The sequence below is a fragment of the Alexandromys fortis genome, unplaced genomic scaffold (genome assembly GCF_014885135.2).
Source record: "Alexandromys fortis isolate MF-2015 unplaced genomic scaffold, M_Fortis_MF-2015_v1.1 scaffold_21, whole genome shotgun sequence".
Classification (NCBI taxonomy): Eukaryota; Metazoa; Chordata; class Mammalia; order Rodentia; family Cricetidae; genus Alexandromys; species Alexandromys fortis.
The window spans coordinates 13,847,252-13,873,870 of record NW_026067905.1 but is presented as its reverse complement, the minus strand read 5'-3'; the positions used below and the strand labels follow the sequence as shown (position 1 = coordinate 13,873,870).

The window sequence follows — 26,619 nt, the reverse complement described above, 5'->3', positions numbered from 1 at the left end:
AATAAATGGGACCTCCTGAAACTGAAAAGCTTCTGTAAAAGAAAGGACATGGTCAACAGGACAAAATGACAGCCTACAGAATGAGAAAAGATCTTTACCATCTTTTCATCAAACAGAGGTCTGATCTCCAAAATATACAAAGAACTCAAGAAATTGGTCATCAAAAGAACAAATAATCCAATATCAAATGGAATACAGACCAACTTCATATGTAAAAGCAAAAAACTCTCAACAGAGGAATCTAAAATGGCTGAAAGACACTTAAGGAAACGCTCAACATCCTTAGTCATCAGAAAAATGCAAATCAAAACAACCCTGAGATTCCATCCTACACCTGTAAGAATGGCCAAGATCAAAAACACTGATGACCACTTTTGCTGGAGAGATTTGTGGTAAAGGGAACACTCTTTCATTCCTGATCGGAGTGCAAGCTGGTACAGCCCCTTTGGATATCACTGTGGAGATTTCTCAGAAAATTAGGAAACAACCTTCTTCAAGACACAGCAATACCACTTTTGGATATATATTCAAAGGATGCTCAACTGTACCACAAGGACATGTGCTCAACTATGTTCATAGCAGCATTTTTTGTCAACCTGGAAACAACCTAAATGCCCCTCAACTGAAGAATGGATAAGGAAAATGTGGTACATTTACACAATGGAGTACTACAGAGAAGAAAAAAATAACGACATCTTGAAATTTGTAGGCAAATGGATGGATCTAGAAAACATCATTTTGAGTGAGGTAACCCAGATACAGAAAGACAATTATCATATATTACTAACTTATAAGTGGTTTTTAAACATAAAGCAAAGAAAATCAGCCTACAAACCACAATGCCTGAGAACCTAGACAAAAATGAGGACCCTAAGAGAGAGATACATGGATCTAATCTACATGGGAAGTAGAAAAAGACAAGATCTCCTGAGTAAATCGGGAGCATGGGGACCTTGGGAGAGGGTTGAAGTGGAGGGGAGAGGTAGGTAAGGGAGCAGAGAAAAATATAGAGTTCAATAAAAATCAATAAAAAAACCCCTCAATTAATAAACCCATTAGCTGGATAATAAAGGTCTGTGCTAGTCTTTGGTATGGTGATGACATTTACATAGTACCCAGACCCTCCAGAAGCTTAGTTTGTTGGGAAAGACCAACATACATTAAGCATATATATACATACCCTAAATCAGGTCACCTTCTGGAGTCTTTTTTTAAAAAAAATTAAGTTTCTATTAGCATATATTAGACATAGTTTGTTTCATTGTGACATTTTCATATATGCATATAATGTATTTGGGTCATTTTCTTTCTTGTCCCATTAGCCTCTTTTATCCCCTACTTCCACTGACTGCCTCATTTTTCCAAATAGTAGGAGTCTCTTTCTTGGGGATACAACTAAGTGCTACTCACCGACAATTCCAGACCCTGCATGCCTTCTCTGTCCAAACCCCTTCCTTCTCATCCTTGTTTTACCATCTTTTCCTCATCAGGAACCAACCACATCTACCGCTATGGTCTCCATACCTCTTCTCAAATGCATCCTCCCTCTAGGTCTTCATTTCCACACTGGCTCATGATCTCCTCCTCCATCCTCTGGACCGTGACTTTCTAGCCACTGTACCATCTGTCTCAGTGCCAGTGTCTTAGTTATTTTTCTATTGATGTGCAGAGACACCATTGCCAAGGCAACTAATAAAACAATTAGTTTGGGGCTCACAGTTCCAGAGGCTATAGAGTCCATGATCATGGTGGGAACATAGTGGCAGCCGGCAAGTAAGCATAAAGCTAGAATAGTAGCTGAGAGCTTACATGTTGAAACAACAGAGGAGGGGGAGGAGATCACTAATTGGGAATAGCGTGGACTGTTGAAATTCAAAGTCCACATGTTTCCTCCAACAAGGCCACACCTCCTGATCCTTCCCAAACAGTTCCATTAAGTAGAGACCAAGCATTCAGATGTAGGAGGGTCTGGAGGCCATTCTCATTCAAGCCACCATAGTCAGTCTGACCCAGCCATCTCTCTCGGTTCCTAGGTTTACAGGACAGAACACTCAGTACTCAGTGCTTCCAACCAGCTAGTCCTGTCCACCTACAGCCTTATCTCCTGCTGTCTGCTCCTTCTAAGGCATGAAAGAAATACAAGGGGAATTCATGAACCACTCGAAAAAGACCCTCTCTGCCCTGGGATCTAATGTGCCTTTCCTGCTGACAGAACCAAGGACCTCCAACACAAAGGATAAAAGAATTGCTTACAAAGATAATGTGATTTTCTTAAAGACATCTCAATACAGATGTTAAGCACAGCCAATGAACTAGTCTGTTCATTTTAATTTTGTTTAAAATTTACATTTATTTACATGTGCATGTGTGTGTACTTGTGCATAACAGCACAATGAATATGTGGTGGTCTGTTGTGGAATATTAGTTGAAGATGTGTTATATTCATTTATGCTCTGCAATATTTGTTTAATGATGCAAAGATATATTGCATTATTTTATGTTGCATTTGCTTAACTTGGTGAACTTGTGTTTGCCTGTCTAAAATACCTGAATGGTCTATTAAAGAACTGAATGGCCAATAGCTAGGCAGGAGAGAGAAATAAGCAGGGCTGCCAAGCAGAGAGAATAAATAGAACAAAAGGAAGGAGGAACAAGAGAAGGAGAGGATGGGACCAGGGGCCAGACATGGAGTAAGAAAGAAAGAGAAGTATATAGAATAGAGAAAGGTAAAAACCCAGAGGCAAGAGATAGTGATGTGGGAGTGTCATATATCAATCTGTTGATTTCATTGGTTAAGTAATAAACACACTGCTTGGCCTCCTAGCTTGGAACATAGGTGGGTGGAGTAAACAGAATAGGATGCTGGGAGGAAGAGGAAGTGAGCTCAGACCTGACAGCTCTGCTCTCTGGAGCAGAGATGCCAGGCTCTGCTCTCCCAGGCAGCTCCGACCCAGGATGGACGTAGGCTAGAATCTTCCCGGTAAGCGCACCTTGGGGTGCTACAAACAATTATTAGAAATGGGCTAGTCCAGGTGCGAGAGTTAACTGAGAAGAGGCTAGATAGAAATGGGCCAAGCAGTGTTTAAATGAATACAGTTTGTGTGTTGTTATTTCAGGGCATAAGCTAGCAGGCGGCCGGGGTGCTGGGGACGCAGCCCCGCCTCTCCTATTTCAACAAGATAGAACAATTTAAGTTAAGAAAAACTGGCTATAGATAAGCTAAGCTAAGACAGGGCATTAAGTTTCTATGTATTTATTTGGGAGCTGAGTGGAGGGTCCCCAAAGAGTTAAAAAAAATGATGGGACTGGAGAGATGGTCCAGAGGTTAAGAGCAGTGGTCACTCTTCCAGAAGTCCTGAGTTCAATTCCCAGCAACCACGGGTGGCTCACAACCATCTATAACAAGATCCAGTGACCTCTTCTGACCTGCAGGGACAAATATAGGCAGAACACTATATATATAATAAAAAAGCTTTAAAAAAAAAAAAAGCAACTAGAGTGGCCAGAGATCATTTTTCAGCAGTTAGCTCTGTCCTTTTATGATGTGAACTCTGGGAACAGAACTCAAGACCTCAGGTTGGTGGCAAGTACCTTTACTCACTAGCCCAAGAGAAACTATTTTTGTTTGGTTTGGTTTGGTTTTTCAAGACAAGGGTTCTCTATGTAGCCCTTACTATCCTGGAACTCACTCTGTAGACCAGGCTGGCCTTGAACTCACAGAGACCCACCTGCCTCTGCCTCCTGAGTGCTGAGATTAAAGGCCTGCGCCACCACCACCCTAGTGCAATTAGGGCTGTTATCCACTGAGATGGCTCCAGATCCCTCACCCCTAATCTAAACAATGCACCTCATAAAATCACTTTACAGCTTCATTTACTACCAAAAACCTTATTTAGAAACAAGTTCATATAACTACTCAACTTTTAAACTTTAAATTTTAGACTTTGCTGAATCTTTAAACCCAGTAAATTACAACCTTAGAGCAGTTCAAACTTCTCAGAGCCACAGAGTCATCTGTGTAGACATCCAAGTATGACTCTCCTTGGAGAAGCCCACATGTGAGCCTTGGGATTCTGCCGGCCCCTTTCCTGTACAACTTGATTTCTAAATACTTAGTAAATTTACTAACTTGCTTTCACTACAGTTCATCCTGAAAATCTTCCTGAGGTATAGTTAAGATTCTGAGTGTACCTGACTGAAGGTCCTGAGCAGCAAAGGGAATGACTCAGGCTGCTGGCAGCCACCACGTTGGACTGTGTCTCCCTGCTGCGACCGACACTCCAGCAAAGCTCTTTGCTCTGGCTTCAGGAGGCTGCTCTGCTGGTCTACATCACTGATCCCACCTGCATTAGTCACTGTTTAGGAAGCTCCCACCCCACCCCCTACCCACCTACAAATACACTAGTGTCTCAACTCTGTTATCTGGACAATGTATTTCTCTGGTTTCCTGTTTGCTCCTCCCCACAGGCCCAAGAGCTCCTTGGAGGCTAGGGTTATTCAGCTCCGAGTCCTCCTTGAACAGGTGCACTAGGCTTTGTCCTAAGGCCTTTTCAGGCCTGGAGAAAGATGTTACTATGGCACCCATTCACAGTAAGGACAGCGAACAATTAGGGGCTCTGCTCAAACACAGCCGCTGAGAGTAGCAGAGCTGAGGTTTGAAACTCAAGGATCAGGCTCCAAGTATCACTTGGAGCCCCTGGGCCCATCTGTCCTTCAATTACCTGTCTTGGTCACATGGGCATGTTTATCTCCCCATCTCAGTCTGTAGGTAACCGGAGCCTGCAACTCTCCCAGCACCCCCCCCCCACATCCACCACCCACTGTTCCCTCAGTTCTGTCTTCGACTTTGACTTCTCTCTCTTCTCCTCCCCCTTCTCCCATTATGTTCATACTCTGCTTTGTTTCCGTGGGAAACATCTGTCAGATTCATCCTTCCCTTCCGTCTTTCTTGCTGTCCTCTGAACAACAGTTTCCTTCAGGTGTCCTTGACTGTACCGCCTCCTCCTTTGGGGCCTCAGAGTTTACAGAACAACAGAAGAGCTGGATATTGTTTACCTTCCCGCTGTTAGCCTGGGCTGTCCTTGAACTTGCTCTGTAGACCAGGCTGGTCTTGGGCTCACAGAGATCCGGGTGCTGGGATTAAAGGTGTGCGCCATACTGCCTGGTTTGTGTACATTTTAAAGATGAGGGATCGAATGAAGGACTACAGGTTCAAAAGAGATTTGTTTGATGCAAGCTCCAAAGAGACTAGAGGCTTTGGACAAGTCACTTCACCTCAGAGTCTCAAAAAGCTCATTCATAAAATGCAGATAATAAATCACAGTAATTTCTGAAGGTAATAAAGTAAGTTAGAATCCTGCCCAGCACACAGTAAGTGCCCAATGGTTATCAGCAATGAAAGGTCAGAGGACTTAACAATGAACGCTATGGACTGCGTGTTAAATATGCCAGTTCACTAAGTGTGCCAGATAAAATTTTTCTGGACGTTTAGGAATCATAGTTGAGAGGAAGTTACCCTGACTGGCTCCTTTGTCTGGGAAGTTCATTTTCAGAAGGTATTTCAAAAGATACTGTTCATTTTGGGGAAAGTGCCCAGGATCTATGGTTCTGTGATGTATGGGTCGTATGACCCTATACAGGAGAGACTGAAGCCTCATAAAATAAAAACAGTAGCATCGTCCCCCAAAGAGTATTGAGGATGTTTATACAGCCTTTACACACTATGTAAGACTTTACCATAATCAGGTTGAGAATCTTACAGGGCAAGTCGAGGAAGAGATGGGCATGTAAATCACACAGCGTTAAAAGCAAGTCTTTAAAAGTAGAGGAAAGATAAGAGGTCTATGCGAATAAGACTCATCAACAGCTAAAATCCCCATAGCCTTCTTCCAGCGGAGGCAGACGACCTCCCCTACTTCCCAGAGCTCCACCTCTTGGGCCCAGAGACGCTAGACCAAGCCCCGCCCCCCTTTGGCCCAGCGCCTGGGCGATCTGGGTCACGTGATCCAGAGTGCGGAAGTGGAGCTGCGGTACGCATTCCTGATTGGTCGCGGCGAGTGTCCTGGGGGCGGGGCTAGGCGCCGGAGGTGCCGGGGGAGGAGGCTGCCGTGGGGGCCGGCTTGGAGTGGGATTCGACCCACGGCGCTGACCGAGTGCTGGACCGCCGGCCGTCGGGTTCCCGGGACTGCGCCCACCGCTGCTCCGGGTCACCCCGGCCGAGGGGCTGGCCGCGGGAGACCTCAGGGAAGGCTCGGGCTGCCGGGCCGGGCGCCATGTCCATGGAGGACCCCTTCTTTGTGGTGAAAGGGTGAGTGTGGGCCGAGGACTGTCGCCGCAGGGGGAAGGGAGGGAAATCGAGGCAGGGTGACACAGCCTCTGCACCCCGACACCGCGCGTCCTCCGGGGCTGGGCCCCCGGGAGTCCTCCTTTCGGCCCGCACGGCCACTTCCTCGGGGTCGCGCGCCGCAGGTGGGGAGCGACGCGCTGGAGCGGGCGGACAGCATCTGGGCAGGAAAAGGGAAATGGCCCTCCTGGAGTGGGCGTGCGCGGGGGCGATCTCCATTGTGGAGTCGCGGAGCTAGCCCGGGATTGGCACCCCGCGGCTTGCCCGGAGGCGTTCAGCCGGTGCGGGATCTGGGTGCGGGAGGACGCGCGGCTTCCCGGGGGAGGAAAAGTCCTCCAGGCCCGGTACTGATGTTGGAAGGAAAACAAGATGCAATCAGCCAAACCAAACTTTCCGAGGCTTTTTGTGAGCCACCGGGATTTTCCCACCGTATCGAAGGAAATGAGTGTTTCTTTTGAACTCCTTGGTTTCGTCCTGAGCGTTTGACAGGTTTCCCTCACTTCACGTTCTGCTTTTCAGAAGCCTACTGCCCTCTTTTTGCGAGGGAGCTGTCTTGACTCCATCTTTGATTGTCTTTTGGGAGATGGAAACATCAATTGTACTTCGTTGTCTCAACTTTGTAGTCATTACACAAATGCAAGAAAGCGCAATTATGATGTCGCAACCTATTTCTAATAACATGTCATCTTTATGCTTTGAATGTCAGAGAAATGTCAAAAATCTGAGAACTGCAAAGTTAAGAGAGGAGAAGTTCTACTGACTGTGAAGTGTTCTTTGTTTTTAACTAGTTGCTCCTTGCATCTTATCTGTGCAGTGGTAAAAGCTGATCGGTTGTGTGCGTGTTGTTTTTATACTTAAAGGTACTGGGAAAATTTAAATGGTATTTTAGATGAGATACTTTATTATCCATAGTGTATACAATCAAATCTATTAAGACTGTTTCTTAACATTTTAGTAAAAGGGTTTTTCTTTCACCTTGCTTTAATTTAGATGGGAGAATAGGGAGATATAGATCAACAGTAAAATTTACCTGCCTAGAAAATGTGTTATTAGGGAATTGGTTTAGGATGTCTTCTTTGGTTTTTTTGCTTTTTAATTTAGAGTTGTATGCTTTTTTCTTGAATGGAAGGGTTTTTTGTTTTGTTTTCTATTTTTTGTGTGTGTGCATGTGTGTGTGTGTGTGAATGCTATGCCACACATGGAAGTCAGAAGAAAACTTAGAGGAGTCCCTTCTCACTTTCCTCTATGTGGGTCTCAGATCAAACTCAAGTCTTCAGGCTTGGCGGCAAGTCTTCACCTTTGCCTGCTGAGCCATTTCACCAGCCCCAGAGTTGAAGGGTCGTCGTCTCTTCTTATTTTTCTTTTCTTTTCTTTTCTTTTCTTTTCTTTCTTTCTTTCTTTCTTTCTTTCTTTTTTTTTTTTTTTTTTTTTTTTTTTTTTTTTTTTTTTTTTTTTTTTTTTTTTTTTTTTTTTTTTTTTTTTTTTTTTTTTTTTTTTTTTTTTTGTCGCGACAGGGTCTCTCTTTAGAGTCTGTCCTAGAACTAACTCTGTAGACCAGGCTGGCCTCAAACTCACAGAGATCCACCTGCCTCAGCCTCCTGAGTGCTGGGATTAAAGGCGTGCACCGCCACAGCCTGGCAGAATTGAAGTTTTTAACACTCAAGCTGCTAAGTTCATATCTGGTAGTGAGTACATGTTAGAGACAACCAGAACATTTTTATTTGCTTGCCTTTGAGTGAAAGTTTTGAAAACTTTCACTGCTCAGATACCCCCCCCCCCCCATAGTCTGCCAGCACTTGCTTCCTGACTGGATATCACTACTTGATTGGAACTGTCAGAGGTCTTTAAGGCGCATGAAGGATGAGTAGTGGTCTGCACTTTATCCAAGAGTTAAATGAAGCCAGCCTCATGGGTGTTTCCAGATGTGTAATGGCATACCCAGGCGTATCCGTTCGTTAGCAGCCTCGAGGGCCAGTGAGATGTCTTGGTAGATAGGGCCACATGCAGCCAAGCCTAATGACCTGATTTTGATCCCCAGAACTCACACAGCAGGAGTTCTGCTTGTTGTCCTCTGACCTCCACATGCAGAAATCTATATGTGCGCGAATGCAGGAATTCGTATGTGTGCACATGCGTATGTGCGCGCAGAAACACACACACAGGAAAAGTTTAAAAAACAAGATTATTGAAAATATATCGCAAATAGAAAAAGTTGATGTCTCAAGTATGACTTTATTTTTTTCAGTTTTTGGTTTTTTGAGACGGTTTCTTTGTGTAACAGACCTAACTGTCCTGGAACTTGCTTTGTAGACCAGACTGACCTCAAATTCACAGAAATCCTCCTGCCTCTGCCTTCTGAGTACTGGGATTACAGGCGAGTGCCACCACCATCTGACCAATGTTTTTGTTAATATATTCAAAATATTACTGCCAGCTGTGATTCCTTCCTTCCTTCCTTCCTTCCTTCCTTCCTTCCTTCCTTCCTTCCTTCCTTCCTTCTTTTCCTTCTTTCTTTTTTGAGATAGAATCTTGTTATGTAGAACTTGCTGGCCTGATACTTGCAGTATAGCCCAGGCTAGCCTTAAACTCAGCAGTCATTGCTCAGCCTTCTGAGTGTTGAGATTGTAGGCATGCACTTGGCTTCAACTATTTGTATTAAGTCTTCAAAATTTGTTATTTTAAACTTCTATCTCATTTCAGTTTGGCTGTTAAAAATTTGAACATACTGTCCTATATTTAGACTCCTTTAAACCTACAGTTCAAAAGATATATTCAAAGTCTGGGTCATAGGGAGCACTTGTAATCCCAGCACTTGGAAGCCAGAAGCAGGAGCAGATGTTCAAAAGGAGCCTCACAATGAGTTTGAGATTAGCCTGGGCTATATGAGAGCCTGTCTCAAAGAAGACAAAAAAGAAATTCACATACCCTAATTGTTCCAAACATACATACCACTTTTTTGGGCAACCAGATTGTGTATCAGTTTTTAAAATAATTAAATGTTAGTTCCTTAATGACACTACTTTTAAAGTCCTTAGGCATACTTGAATAGTCACTTGTGAATTTCATATTGGACAGTACAATATAGCCCTTCAAGGCCCGAGCAGGTATAACCTACTTAATATCATTTAATGGCTGCCCATTGCCTAAAAAATAAAATGCATGTCTCTTGGCCTCACATGCTTGATGCTTGGGCAAAACATTCTGTCAACAGGAGAGTGGCCAAGGGGAGGTGTTTGTTCATGGTAGGCAATAGCAGAGAAAGCAGTGGTAGCGGAGAAAGTGAGACAGGAAGGGCCAGGGTTAAGATTCCCTCAAGAACACACACACACACACACACAGAGTGATTACTTCTTTCAGCTAAGTCCTCCCGCTACAGTTTTGAGATCTCCCAAACAGCACCTCCTGCTGAGGCCCAACCTGTAAATAAGAGTGCCTCTTGAGGTGGCCCTCCGAATCCTTCATATCCATGCTGCCCCCACGCTGCCCCGCGACAGGACTGACATCACCGACACCTCAGGTTGGGTCAAGAGTGAATCTGACTTCTTCCTCCAATATACTTGACTCTAGACCCATCCCACTACTTTCTTGGAACAGCCTTTGTTTCTGTGACCGTGTGCTTTTCTAATGCAGTTTTCCCTTGCTCCCACTTGGTCCCAGCATTCCTCAGTGTTCTTTTACAACTTGCGGGTGTTTCCCAGCATTCATGGGTTCAGAGCACCTCTTTTATGCTGACAAGCTTCCAGCTGTATTTCCAACCTAACAACCTAACCCCTTATCCAGGGTTAACCCCTCCATCGATAGCTACCTAGGAACGTTCTAATTGCTAAGACCAAACATCATCATTCTGCTATGGGAAAAGCAAGTATTCAAACAAGCAAACAAGATAGACTTAAAAAGAAAGCTGCTTCCTTCTCTCACTCTTATGGTAGTGGGCAGTTTCACCTAGATAGTTTGGAGACCTATCTGGGTGTGAGTCACTGACTCTCCTTCACTTCCCATCTTCCACAGCCTCCACTAAGTCAACCACTGGGTTCTCAGGATAACCTACCGTTCACCCATGGTACAGCTAAAGAGATCTAGGGCTCAGACATTTTGGCTGCTTGTCTCAGTTCTTTTGACCTTGAGAATGAAAAGCATTTGTCTACCAAGACCTGTTTAACCTCAGCCTCCAAACAAATCTGTTTTCCTTATGGAACGAGCAGATCTGAGTTTGAGCCCTTGGAAAAGTGATTTTAAATTAGTGAACAGGAAGTTCTCTTTAACCACCTGCTGGAGACTGGAGAGATACTTCAGAGGTTAAGAGCACTTTCTTGCGGAGGAACCAGGTTCAATTCCCAGTACCCAGATAGCTGTTCACAGCTGTCTATAACTCCAGTTCCAGGGGATCTGGTGCAATCTTCTGACCTGCATGTGAACCAGGCATGCTTGGGAACACAACACTCATATACATAAAAATAAATTAATCTTTGTTTTCCCAAATGCTTCCTTGACCCAAAGAGGGAGGATAGCAAAACAAACAGATAAACAACAACAGCAACACCTCCTAGGCAAGAATGGTTGGTGTGTGCCTATAACCCCAGCACTTGGGATGTGGTGGCCAGAGAATTGCCATGTTTTTGAGGTCAGCCTGGGCTGCATATTGAATTTCATACTATCTTGAGCAACATGGTGAAACTAGGTCTCAAAAACAGAAACCTAAAGCAGGGCCTCTAAGATGGCTAAGTGGTCGAAGGGTTTGCCTTCCCTGGGAAGCATATGGTGGAAGGTAAGAATTGAATCCCACAGTCTGACTTCCAGATATTCATTGTGGCATGCTCCCAGCACAAGCACAAGATAAATACAAACTTAGTTTAAAAAATTAAAAGCAGCTGCGCTGGTGGCACACGCCTTTAATCCCAGCATTCAGGAAGCAGAGGCAGGCAGATCTCTGTGAGTTTAAGACCAGCCTGGTCTACAAGAGCTAGTTCCAGGACTGGCTCCTAAAGCCACAGAGAAAGCCTGTCTTGAAAAACCACCACCACCACCACCAACAACAACAACAAAAAACCTATAAGATTATACGACCTAGTGGTGTAGCCTTCTTAGTTCATGAAGTACATCTGTGTCATCTCACAATGACAACATTGTCTAATGAGGCGTTTCTCAGATTATAGCCCGATCACTAAGCAGCACGTGATGGTGCTGACACATTTCAACATGCTCAACTTTGGGATTTTCTTGGTGTCTTGTTTCAATAGAAGTTGAAAATTCGGAAATGCTGGTTCTGAAAGCTTGGTAACGTGTGTGTGTGTGTGTGTGTGTGTGTGTGTGTGTGTGTGTGTGTGTATAACCAAAAACTTGATTGAATTAACTCATCAAATACTGAAGAAGTTCCTATACTGTATTTTTTTTTCACCCAGCAAATTAGGACTGAATCTGTACTAGCAAAAGCTTACTAAAACAGGTCTGCTAAAGCACTTTCTAGGGGTAGTCTGGCAGTAAATTGTCTTGCGCGTGTGCCCTGAATTAGCTATTGTGCTACAGGAATACAGTCCGTGGAAACAACCCAAAGCTGGAACAAAGCTGGGACAAGTGGCTTACCTCTGTGTTTAAGAATGAAAAGTTATTGGGGCTGGAGAGATGGCTCAATGGTTAAGAGCACTGGCTGTTCTTCCAGAGGTCCTGAGTTCAATTCCCAGCAACCACATGGTGGCTCACAATCATCTGTTATGAGATCTGGTGCCCTCTTCTGTATGCAAGCATATATGCAGGCAGAATGTTGTATACATAACTAAATAAATAAATCTTAAAAAAAAAAGAAAAGAAAAAGAATGAAAAGTTACAAACGTAACTTACTTAGAAACTGCTTTTGCTAAACAAAAACAAAAACCACTGACCACTCTTGTAGGCCTGCAAGGGACAAGGCCTCTTATGAGGACAGACTATCCACAGGATGAGAACAGTTATCTGTGATGGAGAGACTATTCTCTGCAGCAGCTCATCTAGTAGGAGCCACAATGGTCCCACCTAACGACAAGGACTACCATTACCTGACGTGACAGTTTGTCAGACCCCTTGCAGGACTGCATGCTGATCATTGCACACTTAGATCAGCGCTTTTCGAGACTTCCTTTTCAAATTTCCCTCACACTGACACACTGATGGAGCCAGCACTGCTACCAAACCAATATTCCTAAATCCCTAATTTCACTTCCTCCCCAGTTCCAAAAGCCTCCAGTGACATCAAGATGAGGTCTTCCTCAAGAACAATGGCAATGGGTTTTTGATCCTACTGCACATATTGGCTTTGTGGGAGCCTAGGCAGTTTGGTTGCTCACCTTACTAGACCTGGATGGAGGTGGGTGGCCCTTGGACTTCCCACAAGGCAGAGAACCTGATTGCTCTTTGGGCTGACGAGGGAGGGGGACTTGACTGGGGGAGGGAGAGGGAAAGGGGAGGCGGCGGTGGGGAAGAGACAGAAATCTTTAATAAAAAAAAAGTCACAGGCAAACATAGTTATGTCCTCCCACAATATCAGAACTTATTGATAAATAAATTCATAAACTACAAAAAAAAAGATGAGGTCTTCCTTTTGGGTCAGCGTAATTGACCCTGTCGTATCTTTCCTTAGTGAAGTTAGATTATTGCATTGTGACCCCTAGATCCTCCCTCAGCTTCTCCTCTTTGAAATGAGACAGAATTCTCCATTGTCTGGCTGTCTTTACAGTTCATATAAAGTGCTCCTAGCCCAGGAGATGCAGCCTTTAAATGTTAGCTATTATGTCTCAACAACCTGTCCACTCCACTTGAGTGCTCTATGGTTTCTGAGCACACAGTGCTGCCGCCCCCCAGCTCCACTGATGGTGTTGCCCTCCATGAAGCTCCCTCCTTCTCTGCTCAAACCACCACCAGTAAAGAGTGCATGCATCTTTCTGTGCTTTAAGGCCGGAAACACAGAAAACAAGGCCAAAAGCCAAAATGTCATCCCTCTGCTCACAGTCTAGACACCGAGAAGCAGCTGCATAATATGAATGACAGGCACCAAGAGAAGCCCTTCCTGGAGCTAGAGGCCGCGGAGCTGCTCACAGTGACTCATGGAAGGCAAATGTGTAAATAGGCAGGGTGGGTGTTTGTGAAGCAAGAGCACCTAGCGTTGTAGCAGACCCGAACTGGACTGACATGCCGGAGCACCGAGGCAAAGGGGAGCAGAGTGAGGACAGGCTCAGGGAAGGTACTCCACCGGGTGGTGTCCTGGGGGGGGGGGGCAACAAGGACCGGCTAACCCTGGATAAGTGGTCTCACTTTCCCCGCTACCTACTGCCATGAACAAACGCCACTCTCCTGTGTTGACAGCATGTTTTACCCAAGCATCAAGCAAGCATGTGAGGCCAAGAGACCATGGAGTGAGCCTTCTGAACCCCTAAGGTGGAAGTTGGTCTTTTCCTCTCGTTCTCTATTATTTCGGTAACAGTAGCGTGGAAGTGAACGTACAGCCGCGTGGTAGGGTCAGAATATATGTAGTGCGGATAATTAAGCAGAGACGTCTTCTGAATTTGCCTGCATTTGGTTGGCAGTAAGGCTAAGGAAAGAGTGTTTTGATTTTCCCTTAAATGCAAAAGATGTGTGTGTGGAAGTCAAGAAATGGGAAGAGCTCCTCTGTCATCCTGATTGGCAGTGGAATGAGGTGTGTGGGGTGCAGGGCAGGAGCGATCTGGGGGAGCGTGGGAGGGAGGTGAGTAAAGTGGTTGCTGAGGCTTGCACAGCTTGCAGCCTGGGTCTTTGAGGTTGCACCTCCAGATCAGAATGTTGTCTTTACTAGTCTCTTGTATGTTGTTGTTGAACCAGAAACTTCTCTGTAAGCCTTACAGAGAAGTTCCTTGTCCGAGATACAGGCTGCACCAGTGTCTGCATTGTCCCGTTTGCTTCTTAGATTGGGAAGCTGGCATTTATTTCTATCAGTCAATAGTCTATACTCTCAGTGTTAGACCTGAGCAGACCTTTGGAACTGCCTTGACTGACAGAATGAAGCAGGGACACCGATTCCTGAAGTCCCTCAGCTAGTGCAGCTTCCTCCTGCGTCTTCTCTTAGGTCACAAGCTTAGGGTGCCTCAGCTGACATGAAAGAAGTCAGCTACACTGAACCACCCCACCAGAGGATGAGGGGAGACCTCAGAGAGCTCGGGAGAAGTGACTGTTCTAAACACACTTTAGCTCAGACCTGGGACAGGTCATCCTTGTTGTGTCTGATTACTCCCCCACAGAGCCTGGGAGCACACAACAAACACTATTTTACACGGAGTTGGGCAGCAATTGTTGCGCAAGCAGAGGAGCAGGGACAGATGCCAACTCAGTCTGTCAGCATGGGCGAAGAAAGCAGGCTCCAGAGGGAAGCTGGAACTGCAATCTTGCAGTTCTACACAGCCAAGTAACAGCTAAGAACAAGACCCCTTTCTGCTGGTCTAACCAGTAGCCAGACAGGATACTTTGTAAAGAGAGGTTTATTTAGCTCATGGAAGGTCCAGGATTGGGCCCTGTAGAGAGAGGCCCCTGGGCTGTACTCCTCCATCAGTCCTTTGTGAGAGGGACAGATACTGTGGAGGCAGCAAGCGAGGTCAAGGAAGCGACAAGCTCTATGTTTTGTAGCAACTTTTCTTTCGGGAGCTAACTGGGATCCCACAAGAACTACCTTTATGGCTTTTGAGTGCTGTATCCGAACAGCCTAATTAACCTCTGACATGCCTCTTAGGGCTTTCAATACCTCCACACTGCCTTCTCGAGGGTCAAGTCACTAACATGTACGAGCCCGTAGAGACACACTCAAACCCTATCCAAAGCTTGACACTCGCTATTAGCTGAGACATTCCTTGTTTCTTTTTATACTTGGCAAACTGTCTTGTTCTTTTCAAGAGGGGGCCTCACTAGACCAGACTAGCCTTGAACTCGCAGAGATCCTCCTGCTTCTGCCCCCTGAGTGCTGAGATTAAAGGCATACACCACCATGCCCGATCCACACTTCATTAGCTACAAGTAAGAAAAAGTCGTGAATTTTTTCTTTTTGGAGGGGGTAACATTTGGGAATATTCTGTAGCCCTCCCAAGCTCGATTGGTTGAGGTGGCGAGCCCTTTACTACGGTGTGACAGGTTGGAATGTGGTGTGGAAGAGGCTTTAAAATCAATTAGCACTGGTCAGTGTTGCGTTAGCTTCCAAAGGTTAGTCCTGTTGCCGTCAACTTTTGTTTAAAGTGGGTAAAAGAATCTCATTTGGAAAGTTTGGGTGGCTCTTCTTTTTGGCAAAGGTGCAGTCTTTTATTTATCAGGAAGGAAGTGCTATGTTACAAGTGTTCCTGTGGCCATATTGTGGGTTGGTGTTAGGGTCCTTCAGTCTGTGGTTCTGAAAACTTGTCAGGCCCATGGTTCTGACAGACTTTCGGACAGCAAGTGGGTAAAGTCTACTTCTGAAGTTTTACTAGCACAGTGCTTTGTTGATGTGACGTGGTGTGTAAGACTGACTCTGGAAGCTCTGAGCAGAAAACTTGCCTGGCTCATAGGGAGACAGATGTTTCTCGTCATCAGTGACGTGCTCACGGCTTCTCTGCATGAGGAGCTAGAGCCACAGACAGTTCTTACTAGGAAGGTAGGGTGAGCTCTCATTGAAGCAGCCTCACGATCCCAGTGCTGCTGAGCCAGCTGCTGCTTTCCAAGCTTGCTTAGCTGATCCCTAAGAAGTCAGCGTGCATCTGTGCTCTTGCGTGTTCTTTAATCACTCCCATTGCGTATTTGGGAGAGAAGCCTGGAAATGGCTAAGCTGGACTGTCCAAATAAAGCAGTATTTTGGTCATAGCTGTTCGTTCAATAAAGCACTGACTGGACTGGCTGGGTAGGGCAGGTAGTTTCCTGGAAGCGCCTCCTCAGCTGGTTTGACTGAGGCCCCTCCCTTTCCTCTTCTGAGAAGTCTGAGAAGAAAAGAAGGGCACTTCTGCCCTCCGGGATGGCGAATGGGTGGGTGGCAGGATGATGTGCTGCCGAGCTTCATGGATTGACTTAGTTGAAGTGCTAGGTCTCTCAGTGTTAACTGTGAGGTGCTGGTGTGCAGTTCTGATGGAGAGGGTGTCCTGCTCGGTCTTGTGCATTGTTAGAGGGGGGCTGTGGCTCTTGGCACTATGGAAATTTCAGGTTATTTAGGAAGTTCTGAAAAGTGTTTCCAAAAGTTTGCTACAAGGCATAGTTGCATATGTCTACAATAAGCTCAGCCTTCAGGAAACTGAGGCAGAAGGATTAACCTAGGTTATGTCACCTCACGTAACATAGCGGGACTCTCAGAATCCACTACCAGCTGGGCGTGGTGGCTCACTCTAATCCGAGCTCTTGGGGAGCGGGCAGAGGCAGGTGAGTCTCTGAGTTCTAGGCTAGCCTGGTCTACAGAGCAAGTTCCAGGACAGCCAGGGCTACACAGAGAGATCCTGTCTTGAAAAACAAACAAGCAACAATAACAACCAGGCCAAAAACCCCTATCACCATTAGAATACTCGGTTGCGACCCATATTATTCCCTGTTACTTGTTCATGCCTGGAAGATGTTACTAGCAGGTTGGGCTCTTAGATTCTCTGTGAGGCCTCTTCAGTACTGCTCAGGTGGAGTTTCTGGATACACTGTGAGTCTGGCTTTTCTTTCAAGGTCTGAGCCATTGATGACAGTACCTACCTTTGGGGTCTCTTAAAACATCTGCTTTAGAAATATGAACCAATAATCATCTTACCTTTCTTATTTTTTTTTTTTTAAGACAGGGTTTTCCTGTGTATCCCTAGATGTCCTGGAACTTGCTCTGTAGACCAGGCTGGCTTCTAACCCAGAATTTGCTGGCCTCTGCCTCCTGAGTGCTGGGATTAAAGGTGTGCACCACCACACCTGACTTTATTCTTTTTTAAGGTTATACTTTACCTATAATAAAATCCACCCCTTTTAGTGTCTGCTTCTGCACAATTACACAGACTCATATAGGTTTATGATCACGGTCGATAGGACTCCGGACAGGGCTATGGAGACAGTTCATTTGGTTATGATCATGGTTGTTTAAGACTCTGGACAGGGCTATGGAGACAGTTCATTTGGTTACGATCATGGTTGTTTAGGACTCTGGACAGGACTATGGAGACAGTTGACTTGGAAAAGCACTTGCTGGGCAAGCATAAGGAAGTCAGTTAGCTCTCCAGTGACCACCGCTTGTTATCCCTGTTTGGGTAGGTGGAGACAGGGAGATACCTGGGGCTTGCTCCAGGCCAGTGAGAGACACAGTCTCAAAAACATGGTGGACAGCTGCTGAAAAACAGTGCCCAAGATTGCTGTTTGACCTTGGCATGCATGCTCACACATTACAAATTGACTGATTGGTATAGTAGTCTCAGGCTATAACACTGAAGTGGCATTTAAGATCAGTGATAGTGAGGGTACCCGTAGACCCTTTTTAACTGCATCTGCTGTGAGAGCATGCTGAACGGCAGCATTGCTGGGGCTATCCCACACTCGAAACAAGAAAAGCATCGAAACAAGAAAAGTTACACAGTGTTGCTTACTCTAGGGAAGCAGATACTAGCAAAGCTGAAATGTTTAGATATCTTCCAGGGATTTAAAAGGTCTCAGATTAAAATACTGTGTGAAACACAAGCCAAGGTGGGAGTAGTTCTCAACTGCTCTTACCCAAGAAAAGCAAGATTGACTGCCACACCCAATGAAAGCCATATGAATGTGAAGGACCCTTTAGTTAATTTATAGGATTGCTTCTTTGTGTCACTTTAGTATTGTCTGTTTAGGAAGAAAAAAACTGAACTGTCTTCCTCAAACAAACATGATGTTAAAGTTGCTTCAATAATGGCCAATTTATTCTGCATCTGTTGGGAACAAAATGCCCAGTCTGTGTGTTTGGGCCTTGTTTAGTGTGACTGTTTGGGCCTTGTTCAGGGTGGTGAGGGTGGCGATGTGATGGGGTTGTGAGGGTGACGTGTGGTGGTGTTGCCTTAAGTTCTGCTCTCTTGTTTTTGAGTTCATAGAATGAGTTGTGTGTGACTTCTCCCTCCTTTCCCTTCACCTTGACTACAGAGAGGTACAGAAAGCAGTCAACACTGCCCAAGGATTGTTTCAGAGATGGACGGAGCTCCTTCAGGGCCCCTCTGCAGCAACAAGGGAAGAAATCGACTGGACCACCAACGAGCTGAGGAACAACCTCCGCAGCATAGAGTGGGATCTGGAGGACCTCGATGAGACTATCAATATCCTTCCTTCTCTGTGGTGTCTGGGTGGAGGGACTCAGGAACGTAGGCAAGAGGGCAGTTCAGTGAGACCTTGAGCCATAGGTGAGAGGTCTGCTTCTCTAGTGACTTATCAGGTTCTTGTTTGTACCATGACACATTTGAAGTCTGCCCGGGAGCTCAGGTAGGCTGGCCGTGTTCTTCCGTGGATGGCGAATTCTGCATTATCCAGGCTGCATAGAGCAGTGATCCTCACTTTGGACACTGGAGTCAGTCTGCTGGTGTTCAGTTTCTTACTCACTGTTGTAAAAGCACAAATAAACTTTCTCTTCGTGCACAGTAAGATACTAATACTTGAGATATCTGTGCACCAAACAGTTTTCCAGCAGACACCAGCTGAGTGTCCTACGGTTTTGACACTATCTACCTGGAGATAGCATGGGTGGCTGTAGTATCCCTATCAGATGCCACCTGCAAACCCCAGGTTCTGACCCACCCACATCCTGTTTGTTTAATTTTCAAGAGCAGCTTGTAGAGCTCAGAGAAATGCATTGCTTAGGTTGCCCGCATATTGTAAAGTCCGTGTGTGGAAGAGATTTGTAGGGAAAGTATGGTAGAAGAGCTTGTGTGTCCCCAAGAATGCCATCCTCCTGTGGCAGGTACTCCACAGGAACCCTGTCCATTTCTGGAGTATGAAAACTTCATCACAGAAACATTATCAGTTAAGTCATTGGCCATTGGTGATTAGGTCAGCCTATCTATAGTCCCTTTCTCCTTCCAGGGGCAACTGTGGCTAGAAGTTCACATCACTAATCATAGCATTGGTTTGTGTGGTGATCAGAGGAGCTGTGTAGGAATTATCAGTCATCTACTAGCAATAGACTCTAGAGACTCCAAGGGCCTTAGGCGCTCTGGGCCAGAGAGGGTGTTGAATATATATTTGATAATAGTGCCATAACAGTGACTCTGGCGTTGGCCACATTAGTAAGCTTCTCTATGCTTTAGTTTCCTCTTCAGAAGGATTCTAGGACAACAAGAGTGTCAAAAGGGTTCCATGTATCACGAGCTTAGAACGATGCCTGCCAGAGTGATTACTGTAAAGGACAAGCAGTGGTACTGGGCAGGCTGCTTGCTAGTACAGTACTTGACTGACCTAACGCTCGAGGAGCAGGGTGAGTGCGCACACGACACCCGGATATACAGACCAGTGTTACAGCTTGTTAGCTGGAACTCAGAAAATCTCTTCAGAGACCCCACTGCCACTTAAGTGATTTTAAAATGCTGCTGTCCATTGAAGAGCTGCCTTCTACCATGACTGTTTGGTCAGAGCGGATCCATTGTGCTGATTTCTGACTGATGAACTAGAGAGCTGCGGAAGTGGAGTTGTGCAGCTTTCTGTTTTCAGCTGGGAAGTCTCTGTAACTAAAACTTTAGTTAGAAAACAACGCCAGCTCCGTGTCTGAGCTCTGGTTTGTGTTTTTCTTTGAAATAGTCCACCAAGGAAACCGACTCTACAAGGTTCCCTTGCTAGGCAGCACGGGCTTATGGGAGGTTGATCTGTAGAGTGTTTAATTGCTGTTCTTGTTCCTCATTACTTTCTTCATGGTAACTTTTATGTTATTAAAAGACAAGTAAAATGTGAGGGGTCAGGATCATAAGCAATTTCAAGGGATATTGTTTCCTCTGAGATGAACTGGGGGCATATATTATGAGACAAGAGAAAGGAGGGCAGTAGGGAGCAAAGAGCAAAGTATAGTGGTACATATATAAGGCATGTCCCGGAGAAGCCATTTCTTCGCCTGCTAACCAGAGTTCTTTTTCTAACCAGGTTTTTAAAAGACTATACAGTTAAATAAAATGTAAAAACCTATGAGACAGAAAGGAAAGTTGTTAGTGGTGGTGTTCACCTGTAATCCTAGCACTCAGAAGGATGAGACAGGAGAGTCACAATCAGACGCCAGCCTGGGCTTTGGGGCTATATAGTGAATTCTAGGCCAGCCTTCGTTGCATAGTCTGCCCTTGTCTCAAAGAAACTGTGAGATAAAGGACAAAAGTTTTGATATTTTTTTTATTCATTCAACAATCATTTATTGAGTGTTCTGTGTATTAAACATTTTCTTGGTTTTTAAGGTTAGGTCAAATGAAACTAAACTAACTACCAGGCCTCCTGGAATTAGGGTTGGGAACAGATAGTAAATAATACAGCAGATACTGTAATTACAGGTTATGAGAGAGACCACAGGTTTTTCTAGTGTCTGCCCTGAGGCAGTTGAACCAGACCTGGTCTCTTTAGGTTGAGACAGAAGGGTAGCATTTGGCATAAAGAAGAGTCTGAAGCGCTGATTTAAAGGTTGGCAGAAGCTGACTGCGGTGACTGTGATTCCCAGCACTGGGGAGGCTGAGGCAGTGCTGGCACTCCAGGTTCAAAGCTGGTACACAGTCCACAGAGCTCCAGCCCACTCTGGGTTCCCTGTGGCACTAATCAGAAGGCACAAAAGGATTGCCACGAGGATTGACCCCTACTGACCCGTGGTAGCCATGAATTTATGGTGAACCCATAGCTCTTTTCTGCCCCTCTCACCCTTTCGCTTCCTTTCACCCCAGCTACATTCTCAGCTCCTGATTTTTGAAACACAGGTTGTCCTGGAACTCAAGGTCCACCTCCCAAGTGCTGGGATTATAGGTGTGCTCCATTATGCCTGGCTACAGAGGCTATTTTTAACTTGCCAGGTCATCTTTGTCTTGGGACAGAGGGATCTTCTCAAAGCTGTGGTTGGAGAGAAAGTCTAGGAATGTTTATGTCAAGTTGGTGTTTTCCGGAGGTTTAGGATGTCTTATTCTCATTTCGGTGTCCTGTCGTTTAACAAGATTCTGTAAGGCTTCTCATGGTGCATTTGCTTTACCTTAACTTTTTGGCCCACGTATAGTTGAAGCAAATCCTAGGAAATTCAACCTCGATGCAACGGAATTGAGCATAAGAAAAGCCTTCATCACAAGTACTCGGCAGATCGTCAGGGTAAGGAGCACTCCTTCCAGTGTCACCTGTGTGGGAGAGAGGCACACGAATCAGAACTGTCCCTCAGTCTCAGACCAGCAGGCTGACTCTGAAACCACCTTTTAACATGAACTCAATGCAAGTGTCCCATGTACAGCTTCTCTGGCTGGGTAGAGTGGGGTAGTGGGGGTCTAATTTTTTTTCTTTTTCTTCTTTTTTTTTTCTTTTGGTTTTTCAAGACAGGGTTTCTCTGTGTATCTCTAGTTGTCCTGGAACTCACTCTGTAGGCCAGGCTGGCCTTGAACTCAACAGAGATCCACCTGCCTCTGCCTCCTGAGCTGGGATTAAAGGTGTGTACCACCATCCCCAGGCTAGTGGGGTCCACTTTTAATACTGCCTGGTTGTTAGAACGAAAACAAGACAGTAAACTGCCGGCTGGAAGGATACTTTAACAGCACGATCCCCTTTGTCTATATCTCCAGTTCCTTTAAAACAGTGGTTTAAAAATCTCTTATTGTATCCTATTTCTGGACAAAAGGAAAGTCTCTTGTGGAAGCCACTGCTTTCCTGATTGGTAATGTGCACTGCTGAAGAGTGGCTCCTCCTAGGCTTGGCTGCCAGCCCTCTCTGCCATCTGAGTTGCTTCTGGAACTCCTACCAGCCATGCCATTACTATTGCCATAGACAACGGCTTGACAACCTCTCAGGAGTCACCCAGAGCAGGCATATCAAGGATGGCATATTAAAGTAAGCCATCAAGTAGACTCATCTTTAGTACTAAATTATGGAGAATGCTACCCACTGCTCAAGTATAAACAAGAAAATGTAGGTTAGGTAAAATCTTGTGTCATTCAGATGTATTTTGTATTTTGAAACTATATGGCTAAGCCATTTGATTAGCATAACTAGATGTAAGAGAAGCAGCTGCCATTAACATATGTACTCGAAAGTAGCTTCCTTGAAGAAAAAGACTTGGGATCAGATCAGTGCTGACATATGGCAGGAACCTTGCTGTGTGCTTGCCAGAGACTTTCATCATGTGATTTCCTCTTGAAATGATCTCAAATGGTAGATTTCATTGAACTTTATACATCTTTGTTTCTTGTTTCAACCAGTAGTTGGCTTTCTCTGTATTTATAACTAAATTGTTTTTATAGATGCTCACATGTAATAGAGCAGAAACCCTTTGACTTCAGGTGCCCCATGGAGACAATGAGTGTTTGTGTTCAACATTCTGACTTTGTAGGCTGTTGTAGATGCTGTTCTGCTAAGCACATTGTTAGGTGACATCTTTTGTGTGCAAGTCCCTCAGTTGTTTTTATTTACTTATTTAGACAAGACCTTACTCTATAGCCCACACTGACCCCAGACTCCCAAGTACTAGCCTTGCAGGTATTAACTGCCGCATCTGACTCTTTGAGCCTACCAGCACGAACCAAACTCAGGAGTAGCAGCAGGTGCTCTTAGCTGCTGACCATCGTCAGTCCTCATTTATCTCTTTAGTATAGTTGGTTTTCCTTCTCTCCCTCCCTCCTTGCTTCTTCTATCCCACGCCCCTTTCCTCATTTCTCCTCTCTCTCCTTCCCTCCCTTTTTTTAAATATTGGTTTTTCTAAAGGATGCTACGTTGACCCTAATATTTCTTGGTGCCTTGCTGTAAAGTATATATTCTTTAATCAGTGCATTTCTTCTTTCTGTAAGGTGGTATTTGTGGGCTTTGAAAATTGTAATTCAAAGGAATCAGTATATTGAAAATTAAATTGGTATAACTATAACTGGAGGCAGATACCAAAGTTTATCTCTTACTATTTGAAAATCTATTTAAAGTACATCTTAGAATTATTTTGTTTTATCTTAAAAGACTTATTTATTTATTTGTTTTATGTTTATGAGTGCTTTATCAACTTTATATCAGAAGAAGGAGTCAGATCCCACTAGAGATGGTTATAAGCCACCATATCATTGCTAGGAATTGGATTCAAGACCTCTGGAAGAGCAGCCAGTGCTCTTAACCACTGAGCCATCTCTCCAGCATCTTTGGAATTATTTTAAATCATGGCAGTACATCAGAATTTTACTATCCTTATAGAGTTTGAGATCTGAACCACACTCAGCTGTGTTTTCAATGGACTACTTGATAGACTTAGTAATTTATTTCCCCCACCCCCTTTGAGCAGCTGTTAATATTTGCCAGCTTTACTAACAGTAATCACACCTGAACTTTTTCTGATTTGGTTTTAATAACTTTTAATTGACAATTTTGCAGAAAAGAAGGAAATAGCCATAGAATCAACTTCATTAAAAACCAAAAGTGTTGCGGGGCAGTGGTGGCACACACCTTTAATCTCAGCGCTCAGGAGGTAGAGGCAGGTGGATCTCTTTGAGTTCAAGGCCAGCATGGTCTACAAGAGCTAGTTCCAGGACAGCCAGGACTGTTACATAGAGAAACCCTGTCTCAAAAAAACTACTACCACCACCAACAACAACAAAAATCCAAAACAGTTGCATGTATTGACTTCAGTTTCTCTGTACTCAGTGGAAGAGATCTCAAGCTTTTGGTAGAAACTGGAGAAGGGACAGAGAGTTAGCAGATTTGGGAACTGGGACAAGACGAAGTTTACACAAGAACTTTGAAACCACAGGCTTAGGTAGCACTGATCCTAGTGACCTGTCATTTAGTAGTGCCCTACTTTTTTTTTTCATATTTTAACTTCTTATTTTTTTTTAGAATTTCACGTATAGTTTCTGTCATTTCCACTCTCCCCTCTCCTCATTTCAACTCCTCCTTTGTCCTCACTTACCTCTTCTTTGTTCACTATTATTGTTACACACATGTCTGTCTGTCTGTATGTGCACACATATGAATATGTAAATGCCACCCACTGTTTCTGTTTAGTATATTTGTGTAACTCTGACTACTAGGGATTGGGTGGCTGGCCACAGGCTTGTCCCTGGAGAAGACTGGACCTCCCTCCCAGCAGCCATTCATAGCCTGTAGCTCTTTATCTAGGAGTGGAGCCTGTGATGTTTCCCCTGTCCACGTTAGGATGTCAGCTGGTATTGTCATTGTGCAGGTCTTGTTTAGGTAACTATTGTTAACATTTCATGGGTGCATTTCCCTGACATATATGAAAGACACTATCTCATAGCAGACATTCTGGTCCTCTGATACTTAAAATCTTTCCAGCTCCTCTTCACAGTGATGTTCCCTGAACCTTCTGTGTAGGGATTGTGTTGTAGATTTATCAACCGGAGCTGGGCACCCCACGGTCAGTTCTTTGCATTTTGACCAGTTGTGCTTCCTGTAGTGGTCTCCATCTGCTGCAGAAGAAGCTTCTTTGCTGCCAGTGAGAACTATGCTGATCTGTGAGATATGGATAAACATTTAGAATGCCTTTGGGAGTTACTCTAGTTTAGAAAAGTTATTGACCTATATTTGTTTGTTTGGGTTTTTTTTTGTTTTTTTGTTTGTTTTTTTATTATATCTTTATTTATTAAAGATTTCTGTCTCTTCCCCGCCACCGCCTCCCATATCCCTCCCCCTCTCCCAATCAACTCCCCCTCTCTCATCAGCCCAAAGAGCAGACCGGGTTCCCTGCCCTGTGGGGAGTCCATGGACGTCCCCCCTCCTTCCAGGTCTAGTAAGGTGAACATCTAAACAGCCTAGGCTCCCACCAAGCTGAGGACTGCTGAAAAGTCAAGAACAATGGCACTGGGTTTTTGTGGGTTTTTTTGAGGCAAACTCACATTACTTAGCCCTGCCTGGCCTTGAACTCACAGAGATCAGCCTGCTTCTGCCTCCCAGATGTTGAGATTAAAGGCATGTAGCATCATATCTGTCCTTCTGCTTTCTTTTGATTTAATTAGTTTTGATTTGAGACAGGGTTGCTCTGTGTTGCTCTGGCTATCCTGAACTTACTTTGCAGACCAAGTGCTGGGCGGGATTAAAGGCATGCACCACCACCGCCTGGTTTCTAGAGCAAATGCTGACTTGATTGCGTCACTTTGTCAGGCAGAGGAGTCAGTGATATGTAATGACTTCTTTATGTGAAGAAGCACTCTTTCTCCTGTGTGATTTGTATGTGTGCTACTTGGTATGCTGGACAAGCACTCCACCCCTGAGCTGCAGCCACAGCCCTTCTCCCAAGTGACTCATTGGCTGTGCACTTTATACTCTTCTCTTGTTTAAGAGTTGTGTGTGTGTTTTTCTAAGCATCTTCTAAGGCTGTCCAATTTTTATTGAGTTTTCCGGGGAAGTTTTAGCTGAAAAAATAAATTTTAGTTTTTATGTAGAACAGCCTGTCTTTGCCTCTTCCTTTTCTTTTGGCTTAGTGCTGGTGATCACACCCAAGTCCTCGTGCATGCTAGGTAAGCCTCTAGCACAGAGCCGCATCCTGGCTTGTTTATAGTTTTACCTTGTAGAATCATCTATTTGCTATTCGAGGCTTCACATAGGAAAATTTTGTTTTGTAGCTATATCCTACAAGTGACTCTGGGTAATTCTGGTGATTCAGTACATTTAGTTTTGCAGCATATACCCAGAGAACAGTGAGTAAGACCCCAGGAAACCGGAGTTGTAGGCTAAACTCTGACCTTAATAGATTTTCATCACAAACCATAAGCCTCCCTGGACCTCTGTTTTATCAATGAGACAGTGCTTACCAACATTCTCTGATTTTAGCTTTGGGAGGACAATCAGAACTATACTGCGCCCTGCACCGACACCCAACAGTCTACAATATGTTTCCCCTAAGAACTGCTTGCCATCAGTTAGAGCAGAAGTGACTCTAAAGGAAGCTAAATAAGAAGGAGAACCCAAAGAAAAACATATAGGCATCCTCCTGAATATTAACCTTCAGCAGGCGATGAAAGGAGACAGAGACAGAGACCCACATTGGAGCACCGGACTGAAATCTCAAGGTCCAAATCAGGAGCAGAAAGAGAGAGAGCACGAGCAAGGAACTCAGGACCGTGAGGGGTGCACCCACACACTGAGACAATGGGGATGTCCTATCGGGAACTCACCAAGGCCAGCTGGCCTGGGTCTGAAAAAGCCTGGGT

At 44.8% G+C, this 26,619-nt stretch overlaps 1 protein-coding gene across 1 annotated transcript in view; it reads left to right on the top strand.

The window, feature by feature from the left end:
• The first annotated feature begins 6,090 nt into the window (after positions 1-6,090).
• Stx6 (syntaxin 6) overlaps positions 6,091-26,619 on the top strand; it is a 45,079-nt gene continuing 24,550 nt past the window's right edge. The window contains exons 1-3 of the mRNA XM_050135161.1: positions 6,091-6,307; positions 18,416-18,585; positions 21,486-21,580. Coding sequence (XP_049991118.1) covers positions 6,273-6,307; positions 18,416-18,585; positions 21,486-21,580 — 300 coding nt within the window. The 5' untranslated portion in view covers positions 6,091-6,272. The remainder of the gene's footprint in view (positions 6,308-18,415; positions 18,586-21,485; positions 21,581-26,619) is intronic.